The sequence below is a fragment of the Lithobates pipiens genome, unplaced genomic scaffold (genome assembly GCF_037356315.1).
Source record: "Lithobates pipiens isolate NorthernLeopardFrog02 unplaced genomic scaffold, aLitPip1_a1.2 Scaffold_8, whole genome shotgun sequence".
In the NCBI taxonomy this organism is placed as follows: domain Eukaryota; kingdom Metazoa; phylum Chordata; class Amphibia; order Anura; family Ranidae; genus Lithobates; species Lithobates pipiens.
The window spans coordinates 574,316,469-574,337,283 of NW_027507903.1; the positions used below are offsets into that span (position 1 = coordinate 574,316,469).

Below are 20,815 nucleotides of genomic sequence, written 5' to 3' on the forward strand. Positions count from 1 at the left end.
ACCTGTGAAGCTCTGGTGAACTCCATGCCCAAGAGGGTTAAGGCAGTGCGGGAAAATAATGGTGGCCACTCAAAATATTGACACTTTGGGCTCTTTTGTTGCCAGTGGTTTAGACATTAATGGCTGTGTGTTGAGTTATTTTGAGGGGACATCAAATTTACACTGTTATACAAGCTGCACACTCACTACTTTATATTGTAGCAAAGTGTCATCTCTTCAGTGTTGTAACATGAAAAGATAGAATAAAATATTTACAAAAATGTGAGGGGTGTACTTACCTTTGTGAGATACTGTATGTATATATATAATTTTTTATTTTTTTAATTGTTGGCCTTTTCTTTGTTTATAGCACAAAACGCAGAGGTGATCAAATACCACCAAAGGAAAGCTCTATTTGTGAGGAAAAGGGGACATACATTTTATTTGGGTACAGCGTCGCATGACTGCACAATTGGCAGTTAAAGTAACTCAGTGCCGTGTCGCAAAAAATGGCCTGGTCATGAAGGGGGGTAGACTTTTCGGAGGTCAAAAAGAAGTACTGCACATAGAAAGCCAGGCAGAGCTTTGACTAGCAATGATTCTGAAGACTACTCTTTTGCATCTGTTATCATCTCTTCCTTAACCAGTTGCCGACCGCCGCACGACGATGTACGTCGACAGCATGGCACGGGCAGGCATATTGGCGTACATGTACGTCCCTGCCTTCCCGCGGGTCGGGGGCCCGATCGGGCCCCCGCCCGGTGCCTGCGGCGGTCGGTTTTCGTCCGGGAGCGATCCGGGACGAGGGGGCGGCCATTCATTCATGGCCACCCCCTCGCGATCGCTCCCGACGAATAGAAATCCCCCGTGACATCACTTCCTCTCCTGTAATGTAAACACAGGAGAGGAAGTGATGTATTCTCTCCTCCGTGTCGATATTTTTCGTTCCGACACGGAGGAGAGCGGATCGGTGAGTTGCACCAACACTCTACACACACAGTAGAACATGCCAGGCACACTCACACCCCCCCTTTACCCCCCGATCACCCCCCCAATTACCCCTGCCCCCCAGTCACAGTGACACCAATGTAATTTTTTTTTTTTGCATTGGTGTCATTTGTGACTGTAATAACTGTTAGGGCAGTTAGGGTTAGCCCCCTTTAGTTCTAATGTACCCCCCTAACCCCCCCAATAAAGGTTTAACCCCGTGATCACCCCCCGTCGCCAGTGTCACTAAGGCTGGGTTCACATTGCAGCGGTTTATGAGAACGAATGTGATTCGCACCGCACTGCAGTGCAAATCACATCCGATCTCTGTGCGATTCGAGTTCAGCCATTCGCCGCACCCGCCACACCCGCCGCACCCGCCGCAAATTCGCACGGGACCCTTTTTTTGGCCCGCAGCAGAATCGGATCGCATGGGTGTTCACACCATGCGATCCGAGTTTGCAGATCGCACTGCGATATGCGAACTGATCTGGGGGTGTCAGTAACATTTCACTGACACTCCCAGCAGTTCGCATAGGGCAGTGTGAACTGCCGCCGGGAGGCATGCGATGCGGGAACCCGCCGCGGATTCGTGGCGTTTCCGCATCGCTCCAGTGTGAACCCAGCCTAATAAGCGATCATTTTTCTGATCGCCGTATTAGTGTCACAGGTGACGCTAGTTAGGCAGGTAGGTATTTAGGTTCGCCGCAGCTTTTTATAGCGCCAGGGACCCCCATATACTACCGCATAAAGCCCCCTGATTGCCCCCTAGTTAACCCTTTCACCAGTGATCCCCATATAACTGTTACAGGTGACGCTGGTTGGTTAGTTATTTTTTTATAGTTTCAGGGCACCCGCCATTTATTACCTAATAAAGGTTTAACCCCCTGATCACCCGGCGGGTGTCATTTGTGACTAATAACTGTTAGGGCAGTTAGGGTTAGCCCCCTTTAGTTCTAAGGTACCCCCTAACCCCCACAATAAAGGTTTAACCCCGTGATCACCCCCCGTCGCCAGTGTCACTAAGGCTGGGTTCACATTGCAGCGGTTTATGAGAACGGATGTGATTCGCACCGCACTGCAGTGCAAATCACATCCGATCTCTGTGCGATTCGAGTTCAGCTATACAGATAGTATGGCTGAATTCGTGTCGCACCCGCCGCACCCGCCGCAAACTCGCACGGGACCCTTTTTTTGGTCCGCAGCAGAATCGGATCGCATGGGACCCCCATATACTACCGCATAAAGCCCCCTGATTGCCCCCTAGTTAACCCTTTCACCAGTGATCACCATATAACTGTTACAGGTGACGCTGGTTGGTTAGTTATTTTTTTATAGTTTCAGGGCACCCGCCATTTATTACCTAGTCTCACTAGTGTACCCCTAAATTTAGGGGTGTCTACTTTCCAAAATGGGGTCATTTGGGGGGGGTTTGTGCCATCTTGGCATTTTATGGCCTTCAAAACTGTAACGCCCTTAGAAAGCCTGAAGGCGGTGCTTGGTTTTCGGGGCCCCGTATGCGGCTAGGCTCCCAAAAAGTCCCACATATGTGGTATCCCCGTACTCAGGAGAAGCAGCAGAATTTATTTTGGGGTTTTATTTCACATATGCCCATGGCATGCGTGAGCAATATATCATTTAGTGACAACTTTGTGAAAAAAAAAAAAAAAAAAGTTTGTAATTTTCCCCCAACTTGTGGCAAAATATAAAATATTCCATGGACTCAACATGCCTCTCAGCAAATAGCTTGGGGTGTCTACTTTCTAAAATGGGGTCATTTGTGGGGGTTTTGTGCCATCTTGGCATTTTATGGCCTTCAAAACTGTAATAGGTAGTGAGAAGTGAACTCAAAAATTTACGCCCTTAGAAAGCCTGAAGGCGGTGCTTGGTTTTCGGGGCCCCGTACGCGGCTAGGCTCCCAAAAAGTCCCACATATGTGGTATCCCCGTACTCAGGAGAAGCAGCAGAATTTATTTTGGGGTGTCATTTCACATATGCCCATAGCATGTGTGAGCAATATATCATTTAGTGACAACTTTGTGTAAAAAAAAAAATATATATTTTTTTTGTCATTATTCAATCGCTTGAGGCAAAAAAATAAAATATTCAATGGGCTCAACATGCCTCTTATCAATTTCCTTATGGGGTCTACTTTCCAAAATGGGGTCATTTGGGGGGGTTTTGTACTGCCCTGCCAATTTAGCACCTCAAGAAATGAGATAGGCATTCGTAAACTAAAAGCTGCGTAAATTCCAGAAAACGTACCTTAGTTTGTAGATGTGACAACTTTTGCGCAAACCAATAAATATACAATTATTGACTTTTTTTTTACCAAAGACATGTGGCTGAATACATTTTGGCCTAAATGTATGACTAAAATTTAGTTTATTGGATTTTTCTAATAACAAAAAGTAGAAAATATCATTTTTTTTCAAAATTTGCGGTCTTTTTACGTTTATATCGCAAAAAATAAAAATCGCAGAGGCAATCAAATACCATCAAAAGAAAGCTCTATTTGTGGGAAGAAAAGGACACAAATTTTGTTTGGGTACAACATTGCATGACCGCGCAATTACCAGTTAAAGCAGCGCAGTGCCAAAGTGTAAAAAGACCTCTGGTCATTTACCAGCAAAATGGTCCGGTCTGAAGGTGGTTAATGAGTCATGGCCAGTGCCAACTGCAACCTCTGAAGCCATAAAGAAACCCTTTTGCTAACTGCAGTAAATTAAACTAAGACAAGCCTAAAAAAAAAAAAAAAGATACATTCAACTGCAGTCTGCTCACATAATTTGTAATAAAAACATATTTGTTATTCTGAAGCTTCCCTCCAACCACTTTGCATATTATTTTATATATACGGTAATACCACAGATTGCAAGTAACATGGTTAACGAGCGTTTTGTAATACGAGCTATTATTAATAAAAAATTCTGGCTCTGTCTGCGAGTGTTTGTCTTGCAAAACAAGCAAGATTCAAGCCTCTACGCTGTGCAGTACCGCATTTGGCCAGAGGTGCAGGGGTGACGGTGACACTCAGAGCTGCTCGGATGCACTCTGAGCCAGAGTGTTTCCGAGTGCATCTGAGCGGTTTCTGAGTGTTTCCGGCGCCCCACCTCTGGCCATATGCGGTACTGCATACAATAGAAGTCACTGTGGAAAAAATTATCTGAGTTTCGATTGACTTTTATGGGGAAACTCGCTTTGATATACAAGTGCTTTGGATTAGAAGCATTCTTCTGGAATGAATTATGCTCATAATCCAAGTTATCACTGTACTGTGACTTTGTACTTGCCAAATATGCTGCAGAAATCTCCCTCTACTGAGTCTGGCCGCATCCATTTTATCTGTGGGCAGCTGAAGCTGCTGCAAGTTCACTTCCTGGGTTTATACAGACACACAGAGGTACACCTCCGGCTTTGCAGCTCTCATTGGCCCTTTTATGACTCACCCCCCTCCCTTCCTGGCAAACTCTCACAAGAGAGAGAGAGAGCTGTGCATGATGTCATCAGCCTAGGCTTTTTACCAGACAATAAACAGGAAGTGGACAAATTATAATGACAATTTTTTGTGCTCTACAGCAATTACAAGAAGCATAAATAACTGCAGCCAAGTCTTACTGATGTTCCAAGACTAGCTATGATAAGCTGTTAAATTCAACTCGCTCTCTACAGAGAGCTACAAGTGTCATAATTGGATTTTTTGCTCACCGTTGGCTTGTCCAATAATCCTTACGACCACTTGATTACGAACTTTCCCATGTGTGTTTTGAGCTTCACATGCATAGGTTCCATTGTGAGCAGAAGTTGTTTTTCTTATGAAGATTTCACTTTTATCCGCAGAGAAAGACACACGATCTTTGGAAGGAATGATCCAGAAGTACTTGGGTTCTGGGAATCCATCAGAGCGACAAGTTAGGTTTAGGGACTCGCCTTCTTTAACAGTCTCGCGGGGTAAGACCATGACCAATGGAGTATCTGGCTGAGCTGAGGAAATAAAATAATAGAAAATAAATTTAAGACATAAAGAACTATAATGAAATGATTAAATGAATGTCTTTGTTTGAAGGTGATGAGGCCGGCTGTTTACCAACCTTACAACCCGGAAAACCAGATCTAGCAGCTGTCATAGAAAAGGTAAATAATTTCCTGTGACCGCTGTTACCAGACCTGGCTTTTTGAATTAAAACCTTGTGGCTGTATAGGACAATAAGCACATGCAGGTTTCCCCACTTGATTTAAATAGTTTATTTCCAATGTTGTGAGTTTTGTAACTTTAGTAGTAATCTGACCACATCCTGGAAGTGTCATTTCCTGTCTTTGCCATTTTTCATGAAATGGGTTCTCGGTGCATGCACCTCTAAAAAAATGATCCACACTCAGATTTCTTTTCAGAGGCTTTGGCAGGCAGTGAAGAGGCAATATGTCACCTCTTCACCACCTAATTAACCCTATAAATGCCACACTACCATGCTGCAGTCACTTGCATTGTTGCCAACATAGTAAAAAAAAAAAAATCGGGACATTTATTGGCAGTAGGCGGAGGTGTATTATAATTAGGGGACGGGGCATGCGGATATAGGCGTGGCATAGGAAACTGCAAAAATGTGGCGCGCAAAATATGGGTGTGGTTTACGTTAAATAGTGGGCGTGGCTTACATGGCCGTGGCTAGAATGGGTGTGGTTAAGTCTGAGATGAATGCGGGATGGAGAGGGAAAGGGGGGGGGAGGGATGGAGAGGGAAAGGGGGGGAGGGATGGACAGACAGCAGCCCCCGATCCTACACCACAATAGCAATATGTGTTTTCCAGAGTTTAACAATCAGCAGATAAAGATACTCCAAATACCTGGTGTTAGTGCTTCAATCATCCCGGCGCCATGATTGTTATGGTGTCAGGATGATTGAAGCGCATTATTTCTATTATAACATTGTAATATAAAATGAAATCATTCAACTCACCATAATGCAGAATCAGTGGGAGCCATGAGAGCATCACTAGCAACGTTGCCTGCCACCAGATGCCATCAGGTGCCCCATCAGAGCAGCCTTCCTCACATCTGCGTCTCCATCAGCAGAGCCCCTCCTTACATCTGGTGTCCCCATCAGTCCTCAACATCTGGTGCCCCTCTAACATCCAGACTGGCCCCCTCTGACATCCTCCAGACTGGCCCCCTCTGACATCCTCAAGACTGGCCCCCTCTGACATCCTCCAGACTGGCCCCCTCTGACATCCTCCAGACTGGCCCCCTCTGACATCTTCCAGACTGGCCCCCTCTGACATCCTCCAGACTGGCCCCCTCTGACATCCCCCAGACTGGCCCCCTCTGACATCCTCCAGACTGGCCCCCTCTGACATCCCCCAGACTGGCCCCCTCTGACATCCTCCAGACTGAGACTGGCCCCCTCTGACATCCTCCAGACTGAGACTGGCCACCTCTGACATCCTCCAGACTGGCCCCCTCTGACATCCTCCAGACTGGCCCCCTCTGACATCTTCCAGACTGGCCCCCTCTGACATCCTCCAGACTGAGACTGGCCCCCTCTGACATCCTCCAGACTGGCCCCCTCTGACATCTTCCAGACTGGCCACCTCTGACATCCTCCAGACTGAGACTGGCCCCCTCTGGCATCCTCCAGACTGAGACTGGCCCCCGACAGATCCTCCAGACGCCATCGTTGCCGCACCTTTCTGTTTGAACTGCGGGGCCGCCCACCTTCCATAGACACTGGCAGCGGGGGGTGGGCGGCGCCACAGCATCTCTATTGTAGACCAGCTTCTGGTCTTCTTTAAAATGGCAGCCGGCGGAGAATTAATTAACAATTAACAGGACAAACCAAATTTCCTGGGACATTTCCCGGGACAAAATTAATTCGGGACAAGGGTCCTAATCCCGGGAATGTCCTGGGAAATTTAGGACAGTTGGCAACTATGCACTTGCATTGCATGTGGTTGTGACCACATAGAACTGCATTAGCTGCATTTGGCAGTGGCAACACGACATGCTGTTTCATTTATGCCATGGCCGTGATGCTGTGAGTGGCTGCCTCCTTTTAACATCCTCCATCATCTCCTGAACCCCCCCCCCCCCCTCCACCTCCATTAGGAGCAAGAAGAACACGTTATTTGTGGTCATGTGCACTGCTCTATGCACACTACACATATCATAGTGCATAATCCATAGTCCCCAGTCCAATTCGGGAGAGAGAAAGAAATTGTGGCTATGTTGCATCTCAGAAGTGAGCAAGAAATGGTGGCTATGTTACATCTTGAGTGTGAGCAAAAAAGGGTGGTAATGTTGCATTTCTGGAGCGAGTAAGAGAGGGTGGCTACGTTCCATCTCTGGAGCGAGTAAGAGAGGGTGGCTACGTTCCATCTCTGGAATGAGTAAGAGAGGGTGGCTATGTTCCATCTCTGGAGCGAGTAAGAGAGGGTGGCCACGTTGCATCTCGGGAGTGAGCAAGAAATGGTGGCTGTGTTGCATCTCGAGTGTGAGAAAAGAAAGGGTGGCAATGTTACATCTCAGAAGCGAGCAAGAAATGGTGGCTATGTTACATCTCGAGTGCAAGCAGGAAAGGGTGGCTATGTTACATCTCGGAAGCGAGCAAGAAATGGTGGCTATGTTACATCTCGAGTGCAAGCAGGAAAGGGTGGCCATGTTGCATCTCTGGAGCGAGTAAGAGAGGGGGGCCACGTTGCCTGGAGCGAGTAAGAGAGGGGGGCCACGTTGCATCTCGGGAGAGAGCAAAAAATGGTGGCTATGTTGCTACATACAGGAAGTTGGATTACACCACTTAAAAATAAACATTATTAGGAGTTTTGGAAGAGAATACATACTTGAATATATTTTTTTTTCTTTTTAAACCAGTTTAGTTTCACTTTAAAGCAGAGTTCAACCCTAAAATGGAACTTCTGCTTTAAGGGAAGGTGACCTCCTGACATGCCACATTTGGCATGTCATTTTTTGGGGGGGGGGGAGATAGTGGAAACTCTCTTTTTAGAGGGTTCCAGCTCCCACTTGCTCCCAGGGCACCGCTGCACCGGAAGGAAGATCACCTCTCCCCCCTACCTCTCGGAAATCATCTGGGACACATCACAGGACCCAGATGATTGCCCGGCCAGTCACAGCACGCAGCACGGCCTGCACATGTGCAGTGCGTGCCCGACTGAGAAGGCGCCCACAGTGACAATGCTGGCGCCGCAAAGAGGAGGGGGAGAGGAGCGGGACTTCATTCCCCCACTTCGCTGAACCCTGGGACAGGTAAGTGTCCGATTATTAAAAGTCAGCAGCTGCAGTATTTGTAGCTGCTAACTTTTTTTTTTTTTTTATTGAAACAAGGACAAATGGGAGGAACATTTTGCAAGAAATTTCTGACTAAATAGGTACTTTCCAAAAGCGTTTTGGTGTACAATATTGCAACACAACCCTACCACATTCAACCAACCCATTTAACCGCTTAAGCCCCAGACCATTTGGCTGGTCAAAGACCAGACCACTTTTTGCGATTCGGCACTGCGTTGCTTTAACTGACCATTTATTTTTTGCGCTATAAACAAAAAAAAGCAACAATTTTGAAAAAAACACATTATTTTTTACTTTTTGCTATAATAAATATCCCCAAAAAATATATATAAAAACATTTTTTTTCCTCAGTTTATGCTGATACGTATTCTTCTACATATTTTTTGTAAAAAAAAAAAAAAAAATCGCAATAAGCATATATTGATTGGTTTGCGCAAAAGTTCTAGCATCTACAAAATAGGGGATAGTTTTATGGCATTTTTATTAATATTTTTTTTTTACTAGTAATGGCGGCGATCAGCGATTTTTATCGTGACTGCAACATTATGGCGGACACATCTGACAGTTTTGACACATTTTTGGCATTATTACAGCGATCAGTGCAATTAAAATTGCATTGATTACTGTAAAAAGGTCACTGGCAGTGAAGGGGTTAATGTGTGTCCTAATACGTGTTCTAACTGAAGGGGGATGGGACCGTGCAGGGAAACTAATCTGTATGAACAGACAATCTGTCAGTTCACTCCTCTGAGAACCGGAAACTGTGTGTTTACACACACAGCTCCTGTTTCTCCGGGTTTTTCCCCCGAGCGATCGCGGGGGTGATCAAGACCGCCGGGCACTCACATCGTACACTAATGTATCCTGAGTTATAGATTCCTCATTTTTAGCAGGGGTTCCCCGAGACCAGAGAACTATTTGAGGGGTTCCTCTGTGTTGAAAAGCTTGAGAAAGGCTGATCTAGCGCTTTGCCAAACAACAACCTCCTATTATTTATGGAGAATGTTGCAAAGGGAATTATGGAGAATGGTACAAGGGGCTTGTGTGGAAGCATCATGCGCCCTCCAGTGGCGCAACTCAAAGCTCTCATGGCTGTGACTGAATGCGCCAGCCCTAGAACTAGGTCTATTGAAGCCTCAGCCAAAAGTCAGCAGCCAGGTTCAAGTCCTCCTGAACCATGTCCACTCCTGCAGGTTCCACTTGAATTAAAGGCCAGTCTTAATGCTTTATACATCACAGCACTGTCGCTAGTCCACAGACAAAAACCTGCCATAGTATAAATTTTCTGCAAATCTGCATGCCAGTTCACCAGAGTTGAAGAGGTTTTTCTGCATGCACACTTTTGAGGTGTTCAGATGCTTTTTTAATGCGTTTGCCATGTTATAAATACGTTCCATAGAGAGAAAATGCAACATGTTCTCCTTTAGTTGACTGTACTGGAACACACAGCAACGGTGTGATGTAGGCCATTGGAATCCATGGTAAACACTGTTCATGCATTCTTGACTCTAATAAAAACGCATTGGACTGCATCCAGTGTGAACCAGCCTTAAGAACATTATTTCAACCCGTAGGATTCCTAGAAGGCAAAGACATTTGCACACCTGATGCTGTTAGACCCCATCCACTCCTGGAAGTGCGTTGCTTAACCACATGCTGACCGGCTCTTGTAGATATACGTCAGCAGAATAGCACGGCTGGGCAAAGTAAGTTACGTTACTTTTAATTTCCCGCCGTGCACGAGCACTGTGACGTGCCCGCGGGACCTGTGGGACCCACGGTCTCAATGTCCGTAATGTTCGTAGGGATACCTGCGATCGTGTCATGGAGCTGAAGAACAGGGAGATGCCGATGTAAACACAGCATCTCCCCGTTCTGCCTAGTAACAGGACACTGATCGTCTGCTCCCTGTCATCGGGAGCAGCGTGTCACTGCTAGCCCATCACCCAGACAGTTAGAATCACTCCCCAGGACACACTTAACCCCTCCCCTGCCCCCTAGTGGTTAACCCCTTCCCTGCCAGTGACATTTTTACAGTAATCAATGCAATTTTATAGCATTGATCTCTGTATTAATGCCAATGGTCCCAAAAATGTGTCAGAATTGTCCGATGTGTCCGCCATAATGTCGCAGTCACGATAAAAATCGATGATCACCGCCATTACTAGTAAAAAAAAAATATTAATAAAAATGCCATAAATCTATCCCCTATTTTGTAGACGCTATAACTTTTGCGCAAACTAATCAATAAACACTTATTGCATTTTTTTTACCAAAAATATGTCGAAGAATACTTATCGACCTAAACTGAGGAAAAAAAATGTTTTATATATATATATATATATATATATATATTTTGTGGATATTTATTATAGTGTAGCACTAACCCCCGAAGGTTATTTTTGGGCTTACCGTTACCTTCTTTTCTCCTTGTGGCACGTCTAGGAGATGTCTCGTGGTAAATAGCCCAGTAACTATAGACTGACAACAGATCCACTTGAATGGGTTTTATTTGCAAATCTCAGTCAATTAAGCAGTCTTTCAACTTAGGATCAGAGGGTTGGAAAGGAATTCAGGTACTCTTATGTCAAAGTCCAAAAACGTTAAAGAACTTGCTTGCTTTGACTGCATCCAGAGAATAGCCATTCGCAGCTGGATGAACACTCAGGTTGGACAGTCCCTCTCTCACAAGGCCTAGCAGCCAACAAGGTGCTTACTCAGGAACAAAGTGTTTGTCACCGACGTTGTTGCAGAACATGCAGGGAAACTAAGCTTTATAACACTTGTAGGATATCTGGATCTTTCAGCCTGCTTGGCGATATCCACAAGACCGGATTCTCTCGGCTACTTCAGCCCTTCCAGGCTCTTGTTAAGAAAACCAACCCGTACGTGGTGTTCTTCTAAAGAGTCCTTCCCTGGAATACTCGAAGTACTCTGGGTCTCTCCCGAACCGGAGACGGCACCCAACCACCTCAGAATCCTCCCTTTGTTTTCTTGCCTTGGGCCAGCCAGCCCAGAGACATTAAAGTCGGGTGGATTCCTGGAGGCTGGTCAGGAGGACCAGGACCATGTAATCAGCACTTCATACTGAACCGGAACCGCGAACCACGTGATGTCCGCATCTTAAATACCCTCTCCCAGAGTGCACAGTGAGAGGGCCACTCCCACTAACCTGGCTCCGAAAGAGAGTAACTTAAGCACCTGACCAGAACCTAGTTCCACGCCTGCCACAAGAGACAGTGCCCCCTGTGGCCAGGCTGAACATCTCACAGTCCAATTTAGACAAATAAACCCAAACTAAACTGCAGTTTAGGCAAAGTTTAACTTTGAAAAACGCATAGCGCGGGCTCTTCAGGAACCCATGCTACAATAGCAAAAAATCTAAGATTGTGTTTTTTTTCAAAATCGTCACTCTTTTTTTGTTTATAGTGCAAGAAATGAAAAACCATAGAGGTGATCAAATACCACCAAAAGAAAGCTCTATTTGTGGGGGGGAAAAAAGGACGTCAATTTTGTTTGGTATTTGGCCAGCAAAATGGTCCGGGGCTTAAGTGTTTAAACATGCATCAGCCAGCTTCATTGGATAAAGCTTGGAGACTTACTGTAAATTGGTCTTCTTATCACATCTCTCCCATTCTTCATCAATGAGCTTTTAACTCCGTCATGGGAAAAGAAGTTCTTCCTTTTTCACATTTGGAAATATCTGCGTGTGTTTGCGATGGTTGGGCCTGCGTCTTGCCTGTTCCTTATCCATTGGCATTTGAGGCAATCCATGCCGATTAATGGCCAATGTTTGCTACAGGGTTGGGCAAGGCATTTTCTATTGTGCTGGTGTCAGGGCTGGTGCAAGGATTTTTGACACCCTAGGTCAGGGATATGCAATTAGCGGACCTCCAGCTGTTGCAGAACTACAAGTCCTATGAGGCATAGCAAGACTCTGACAGCCACAAGCATGAGACCCAGAGGCAGAGGGATGATGGGACTTGTATTTTTGCAACAGCTGGAGGTCCGCTAATTGCATATCCCTGCCCTAGGTGAAACCTCATTTTGCTGCTCCCATTGGCCCCACCCCTGACTCCACCCCCTGTGCCAATGTGACAGAAGGCACTGCTATACAGGAAGCATCAGTTCTGCTTCCTCTAGCGCTGGCTCCAGTGCTGTGCTGCACCTCTAATTACACTAGCGGTCAGACTGAGTAAGTTACATGCTGCAGCCTGCAGAGCATGCAAATGCGGAGGGAAGGCAGTTGCCAGGTGCCCCTAGGCAGCAGTGCGCCCTAGGCAGCTGCCTAGCTTGCCTAGTGGTAACACCGGCCCTGGCTGATGTAGACGCATGTGAGCCATTGCCACGTGAGCTGCTTGAGGAGCATGAAAGCCACCCTGTGTGGGAATGTGAGGAATGCATATTGTACTGGTCAGGGGATGACCAGTGGTGGGTCTTAGATTTTCTGGAGTGTTTGCGTTTAGGGCTTCTGCTCCTAAAATCATGCAAAACACCATACTGATTTCTTGAGCATTCCTTGAGCACTCTTTTGAAGATCTGTCCCACGCTGCCCCCTGGTACTTTCGCTAATCTTCTGTGCCACTGACAGGTGTGATGAGCTCATGTGCGAAAAAAAAAACAACAATTCTGTCACCCAGAAAAAAACAGGTACCTTTTCTCTTTAAGACCCATCCGCTAGTATCTACTTACTAGCAGCAGGTGAGGTCCAGAGGCAGACAGGAGACACAGAATCTGAGACAAAACCAGCCAGACTATCTAACCCCAGGAACACACGGCACAGCAGGGGAGCAAACAGGAACAAGTCTTTACCACACAAGAGAAAACTGGCAGGAGCGAAGAGAGAGAGAGAGAGGAGAGAAACCAATTCCTCTGCTGGCTCTAATGCCGTGTACACACTAGCGTTTTTTCCGTCGGAATAAATCCAGCTGTCAAGAATGCAATGATATACAACACGTACGACGGGACTAGAAAAAGGAAGTTCAATAGCCAGTAGCCAATAGCTTCCATCTTGTACTTGCTTCAGAGCATGCGTCATTTTTGGTATGTCGGAACAGCATACAGATGAGCGGTTTTCCCGATAGATATTGGTTCCTGTCAGAAAAATTTAGAACATGTTCTCTTTCGAGGTCCATCAGAATTTTCGACGTAAAAAGTCTGATGGGGCATACAAACAATTGGAATATACGATGAAAAGCTCCCGTCTGACTTTTTCTGTCGGAAATTCCGCTCATGTGTACGTGGTATTTTTTTTTCTTCCCCCATCTCAAATAAAAATTGAGTTGTATGGAATACATTTGACATTACAGAGTCTAGAACATATGCATGAGTCCAGTAACCAGATCGAGTAGTCAGCCAGTCCAGAATTCAATAACCAAATCGGTAACCAGCCATGCCAGAAGTCAAGGATCCAAGTGGAGCAACAGCAAACAGGATAAGGAGCCAGAAAGGATGTCAGCAAGCCAGTCTTTACGCAGAAGATGGTTTCTTGTGATGTGACCAAGGCGACGGCAGAGATGAAGTGAGCTGGACAGCTTTAAGTAGGCAGGTCAGATGAGCAGGATCAGGAACAGCTGGGTAACTGTGGAGACAGATGAGAGCTGGCAATTAGCCGACAGCTTAGCAGCCAGCCCAGAGAAGGAAGGGCTAAGCCAGCCCTGACAGTACCCCCTCCTCAAAGATCCCTCTCCCTCGGAGGGCCACCGGGCTTGAGGGGAAAATGTCTATGGAACTCGCAGAGGAGGACAGGAGCATGTATGTCCGAGGATGAAACCCAGGAGCGTTCCTCCGGACCGTACCCCTTCCAATTCACCAGGTACTGTATGCACCCATGGAACCTACGGGAGTGAACAATGGATTGTACCTCATACTCCTCATGGTTCTCAACCTGAATAGGGTGAGGACGTGGCACCAAGGTGGTAAATCGGTTGCAGACCAACGGTTTCAATAAGGAGACATGAAACACATTTGAGATGTGCATACTAGGAGGAAGGACCAACGCGTAAGCCACTGGGTTAATCCTGCAAAGAATACGGAAAGGCCCAATAAATCGAGGTGCAAACTTCAGTGAGGGAACACAAAGCTGGAGGTTGCGAGATGACAGCCAGACCCTGTCCCCAACCTGGTAGGAAGGCGCAGGCAAGCGTCTGCGGTCAGCATGGAGTCTGTAACTATCTTTAGCAAGACACAAAGCCTCCTTAAATTGTAACCATGTGGAACGAAGACCACGGAGATGCTCCTCTAAAGCAGGAATACTCTGCTACTCTGCGGAACAAACGAGTCAGGCAACATGGAAGGTTGGAAACCATAATTCGCCATAAATGGAGACAATCGGGAGGCAGAATTCAAGGCACTGTTGTGAGCAATCTCTGCCCCCGGTAATAGGTCTGACCAGTTGTTATGGTGGTCAGAAATATAGCAACGTAGGAATTGCTCTAAGGACTGATTGGCTCGCTCTGTGGCCCCATTAGACTGCAGGTAATATGCAGAAGAGAGAGCAAGCTGGATTCCCAACTGTGCACAAAAGGCTCGCCAGAACCGGGAGACAAACTGACTGCCCCTGTCTGAGACAATCACCTTGGGTAGCCCATGCAAGTGAAAGATCTCCCAAGCAAAAATGGAAGCCAGTTCCTTAGAAGTAGGCAACTTCTTAAGTGGAATACAATGACACATCCTTGAGAACTGGTCAACCACCATAAGGATAACAGTGTTGCCTTGGGAGTTGGGCAAATCCACAATGAAATCCATTGACAGGTGAGTCCAGGGCCTCTCTCTATTGGGTATGGGTCATAGGAGGCCCACTGGAAGGTGTCGTGGAGTCTTACTCTGAGCACATATGGAACAGGCAGCTTCAAAGGCAGTAACATCAGCCAGTAAACTAGGCCACCAGAACTGTTGGGAAATGGTCCAAATGAGTTGATTCTTTCCAGGATGGCCAGCTGCCTTGGGAGAATGATAAGTCTGGAGAACGGCAGTACGGAGACTCTCTAGGACAAAGCAGCGGTCACAAGGTTTCTCAGGAAGAGCATGGACCCGAGCAGCAAGAATTTTGTCACCCAAAGGAGAAGTAAGACTGGTACAAACCATTGACAAGATACGACCAGGAGGAATCACCGTAACCGACTCCGAATTGGAAGTGGAGGAAAATTGTTGTGACAAGGCATCAGCCCTTACATTCTTAGTACAGGGTAAGAATGAGACAATGTAATTAAAACTCGACAAGAAAATTCCAACTGCTCGTAAAACTTCCGTTTACCAGCAGCAGTGTACATGAGGCCTAAACTTGACAGACAGTAACCGATGTTTAAAACTTCCATATTGCCACGTTTACATGCCGCGTTTAGCAGAGTTTTGCCGCGTTTCGTTTACAGGAGTTTTTACAAAATAGCCAAAAATAAAAAACACCTGTAAACAAAATGCAGCTAAATAATTAGCACGTTTAAAAGCATTTGGCACTTGAAATGCCTGTAAACTCAGCTTCCGAACCCATTTTTTCCATTCCAAAAAATGCCTCTAAACTCAACTGCCTAGAAACTACTGTAAACGACCCTGTGTACATGGACAGATAAGATAACAGAGGAGAGTTCAGGGGCAGCTGAAAAAAACTCCCAACTGCTTGGAAAAAGTATTCATATCCCTTGAAATTTTGTCATGTTACAACCAAAAACGTAAATGTATTTTATTGGGATTTTATGTTATAGACCAACACAAAGTGGCACCCTATTGTGAAGTGGAAGGAAAATGATAAATGGTTTTCAGTTTTTTACAAATAAATATCTGAAAAGTGTGGTGTGCATTTGTATTCAGCCCCCTTTACTCTGATACCCCTAACCAAAATCTAGTGGAACCAATTGCTTTTAGAAGTCATCTAATTAGTAAATAGAGTCCACCTGTGTATAATTTAGTCTCAGTATAAATACAGCTGTTTTGTGAAGCCCTCAGAGGTTTGTTAGAGACCCTTAGTGAACAAAATGTGGCAAATTTCAAGGGGTATGAATACTTTTTCAAGGCACTGTATATGATATACTTTACTGTCTATTTATTAAAGCTAGCAGTATAAGGATTAAAAATAACTAGACTAACTAAATAACTAGACTAAAGGCACCAAAATCTTCTCCCGAACCGGCGAATTGGTTCCCCAACAACCTAGCAACATGACCAGGAAGCAGAAATCGGAGCATCAGCCGAAAAAGCTAACGGATTATTACACTCATCCGTTGCGGCCTAATGGACAAGATGGCCTGGCTCCTCTCCTTTACAATGGACGGACCACAGACACTCCCAGGGCCACACCGCATAAACCTATCTCGCAGCAGGGTGGATAACACAGAAATGCAGCAATGTGAGGTAAGATCCAATGCAGACTCACAAGAAGACACCAGAGAGCTCCCTGACTCCATAGTCTCATTCCCCACGCTGAACCAGCCACTGCTTGACACTACACTCAAAGACATGCTCATTTCACTAAGAAGCACTATACATACAGACATGATGACATGCATGAGGAACTTTAAAACAGAACTGACAGCAGTGGGAGAAAGAGTTGACCATATTGAGACCAGAATGGGGGAATACGCCATAACCATTAACGACCTAGCAGACGCACATGACTAGTGATGGACGAACTTCCGACGGGACGTTTCGCGAACGCGAAACGCGAACGGACACAAACGTTCGCGAAAACGACCGTTCGCCGCGGGCTCCATTGACTTCAATGGGAGGCGAATTTCGCAAACCTTTAGGTCGAATTTGCGGCCACGGGGTAATTATTAGGGGGTAGCACGTAGTCCCACCACCTGGACAATAGCATAATACATGTATGAGGTGAATTTGGGATCGATAACTACAAGCATTTTTTTTTTATTTGGGAAATTGTTCTGACAATTCAGGACTATGGAGCTAATGAAGGCAATGGAGGAGAGGGAAGGTCAGGGACCAGGGTAGGCAAACAAGAGGGTGCAGGAGATACAGAGCACTGACAGCAGCACCGTAATACAGAGCACTGACATCAGCACCGTGACATACAGCGCTGACAGCAGCTCCGTGACATACAGCGCTGACAGCAGCTCCGTGACATACAGCGCTGACAGCAGCTCCGTGACATACAGCGCTGACAGCAGCTCCGTGACATACAGCGCTGACAGCAGCTCCGTGACATACAGCGCTGACAGCAGCACCGTGACATACAGCGCTGACAGCAGCTCCGTGACATACAGCGCTGACAGCAGCTCCGTGACATACAGCGCTGACAGCAGCTCCGTGACATACAGCACTGACAGCAGCTCCGTGACATACAGCGCTGACAGCAGCTCCGTGACATACAGCGCTGACAGCAGCACCGTGACATACAGCGCTGACAGCAGCTCCGTGACATACAGCGCTGACAGCAGCTCCGTGACATACAGCGCTGACAGCAGCTCCGTGACATACAGCGCTGACAGCAGCTCCGTGACATACAGCGCTGACAGCAGCTCCGTGACATACAGCGCTGACAGCAGCTCCGTGACATACAGCGCTGACAGCAGCTCCGTGACATACAGCGCTGACAGCAGCTCCGTGACATACAGCGCTGACAGCAGCTCCGTGACATACAGCGCTGACAGCAGCTCCGTGACATACAGCGCTGACAGCAGCACCGTAAGCAGCCCCAGGAGGAAGTCAGCACAGCACAGGGATGGTGTGATCCCCTCATAATAAGAACCCCCAGGAGGAAGTCAGCACAGCACAGGGATGGTGGGAGCCCCTCATAATAAGAACACCCAGGAGGAAGTCAGCACAGCACAGGGATGGTGGGAACCCCTCATAATAAGCAGCCCCAGTAGAAATATGACACCGCTCAACCTCTTCAAAGAGGAGGGTAGGGGCATATAGTACGGTGTGCTTTTTTGGGTCAGGGAAGTGAGCCAAATGAATTAAGAAGGTCTGTGTGCTTGATTCCAAAAATTGTTTATAGACATATACATGGTCTACTGATCACATGTGTTGAATTCCTCCGAGATCCATGCCTCATTCATTTTTAGAAATGTGAGGTAGTTAACACTGTGGTGAGCTAGGCGAGTACGCTTATCGGTCACAATCCCCCCTGCTGCGCTGAACGTCCTTTCGGACAGGACACTGGATGAGGGGCAAGCCAACAGTTCGATTGCAAATTGGGCAAGCTCTGGCCAGAGGTCAAGCCTGCCCACCCAGTAGTCTAGGGGTTCATCACTCCTCAGAGCGTCCACATCGGCCGTTAACCCAATGTAGTCGGACACCTGACGGTCTAGGCGTTCCCTGATGCTGGATCCGGATGACACCTGTCGATGGGTCGGCTGAAAGAATGACCTCATATCCGAAGTCACCAACACATCTTCAAACCGGCCTCTTCTTGCAGGCGCTGTTGGATTGGTACCCGCAAATCCTTCTCTGGGAGTGGGAATTGCTCCTCTGCCAGCGCACGCAAAAGCAGAATGCAGCATTTCTCGAAGCAAGGCCTGGAAGTGCTGCATTCTGACAGCCCTCTGCGACGGCGGTAACATTTCCGCCATTTTGTGTTTGTACCGGGGGTCTAAGTACGTTGCCACCCAGTACTGGTCCTTGACCCTCATGCTTTTTATACGGGGGTCCCTATTAAAACACTGGAGCATGAAGGCCCCCATTTGCACTAAAGTGGAAGCGGTGTGGTGGCCTGGCTCCTGCTCATCATCCAGGATAATGTCGTCCTCTTCATTCTCCTCTCCCCATCCTCGCACAACAGGGATCCCAGAAAGGTTTAAAGCATGCTCTTCTTGCTCCTGCTCATCCGCCCCGGCACCATCCTCCTCTGACTCCTCATCAGACTCCTGTTGTTGACTTGTCTCAGATAGAGTAGCCCCCCCTGGGAATTCATCCAGCATTGCGACTTCCTCATCTTCCCGCTCCTGCTCCTCCACAGCCTGATCAATGACACGACGCAATGCACGCTCCAGAAAGAAGGCATAAGGTACCATGTCACTGATGGCGCCATGGCTGCGACTGACCAGTTTGGTGATCTCCTCAAATGGCCGCAGAAGTCTGCATGTGTCGCGCATGAGCAGCCACTGGCGCGGTGAAAAAAAACCCAGCTCCCCAGAACCGTTTCTTTCGCAGAGTTCATACAGGTAGACGTTAACTGCACGTTTCTGCTGGAGCAGCCTATCAAGCATATAGAAGGTTGAGTTCCATCGCGTCGGGCAATCGCAAATAAGACGTCTGACCGGCAGATGGTGTCGCCGCTGAATGTCAGCAAGGCGAGCCATGGCCGTGTAAGATCTTCTGAAATGGGCCGAGATTTTCCTTGCCTGCCGCAAGATGTCCTGGACCCCAGGGTATTTGACAAGGAATCGCTGCACGACCAAGTTTAAGACGTGTGCCATGCACGGCACGTGCGTGATTTTGCCCTGTTTCAATGCGCTAAGCAGATTGGCACCGTTGTCACACACCACTTTACCAACTGTCAAATTGAGCGGTGTTAGCCACTCATCTGCCTGTGAACGCAAAGCTGAAAGGAGTGCCGGGCCAGTGTGGCTCTTTGCTTCCAGGCACAACAGACGCAGCACGGCATGGCAACGTCTCACCTGGCATGTGGAATAGGTTCTGGGGAGCTTGGGCGGTGCAGTGGAAGAGACGCTAGCAGCGGAAAAGGAGGAGGCAGCTGAGGAGGAGAGGGAGGAGGATGGAGTAGGAGGAGGAGAAGAAGAGTCAGGCCTGCATGCAATCCGTGGCGGTAAAACCAAATCTACACGGGTGCCACGGGTTACATGCTTGACGGCCGTCAGAAGGTTCACCCAGTGGGCAGTAAAACTGATATACCTTCCCTGCCCGTGTTTGCTAGACCACGTGTCTGTGGTCAGATGTATCTTGGCACCGACACTGTGTGCCAGAGATACATTCACTTGCCGCTGAACATGGCCATATAGCTCTGGGATGCCCTTCTCTGAGAAATACTTCCTTCCTGGGACCTTCCATTGTGGTGTTCCAATGGCCACAAATTTGCGAAAGGCCTCCGAGTCCACCAGTTTATATGGCAGTAGTTGGCGGGCTATGAGTTCTGACAAGCCAGCCGCCAACCGTTGGGCAAGAGGGTTATCCGGCGTCATCATTTTTTTACGCTCAAACATTAGGCCCACGGAAGCCTGCCTTTTTGCAGAAAAATGTGAGCTTGGCGTGATGGAAGGTGGAGTGGAGGACAATTGTGAGGAGAGAGGAGAAGGAGAAGTAGAAGACGAGGCTGGACGGTGAGAGCCTGCAGTGTGGCTTTGTGTGTTCCGTTGCTCCCACTGGGCTCGGTGATGGCTGCTCATGTGCCTTCTTAAGGCGGTCGTCCCTAGGTGAGTATTGGGCTTACCGCGACTAACGCGTTGACTGCAAAGATTGCAGATGGCAACGCTATTGTCAGCAGCGGACACGTTAAAAAAAGCCCACACTGCGGAGCCATGTGCCGGTGTCCTGGGAGCGCCAGATGTGACCGTACATGGTCGATGACTCGCTCCTGATACATTTGCAGTCTGCTTTGTCCCTGCTGTGCAATGTAAGTCATTGCTGCTTCTCCTCC

The 20,815-nt window shown here is 47.3% G+C and overlaps 1 protein-coding gene across 3 annotated transcripts in view; it reads right to left on the minus strand.

The window, feature by feature from the left end:
- Nucleotides 1-20,815, minus strand: part of ICAM3 (intercellular adhesion molecule 3) — a 124,620-nt gene that overhangs the window by 12,084 nt on the left and 91,721 nt on the right. For all 3 annotated transcript variants that reach the window (XR_013270402.1, XM_077470201.1, XM_077470200.1), the window contains one exon: nt 4,675-4,950. Coding sequence is in view for 2 of the 3 variants with exons in the window: in XM_077470201.1 (XP_077326327.1) it covers nt 4,675-4,950 (276 nt within the window). In the remaining variant the exon portion in view is untranslated. The remainder of the gene's footprint in view (nt 1-4,674; nt 4,951-20,815) is intronic.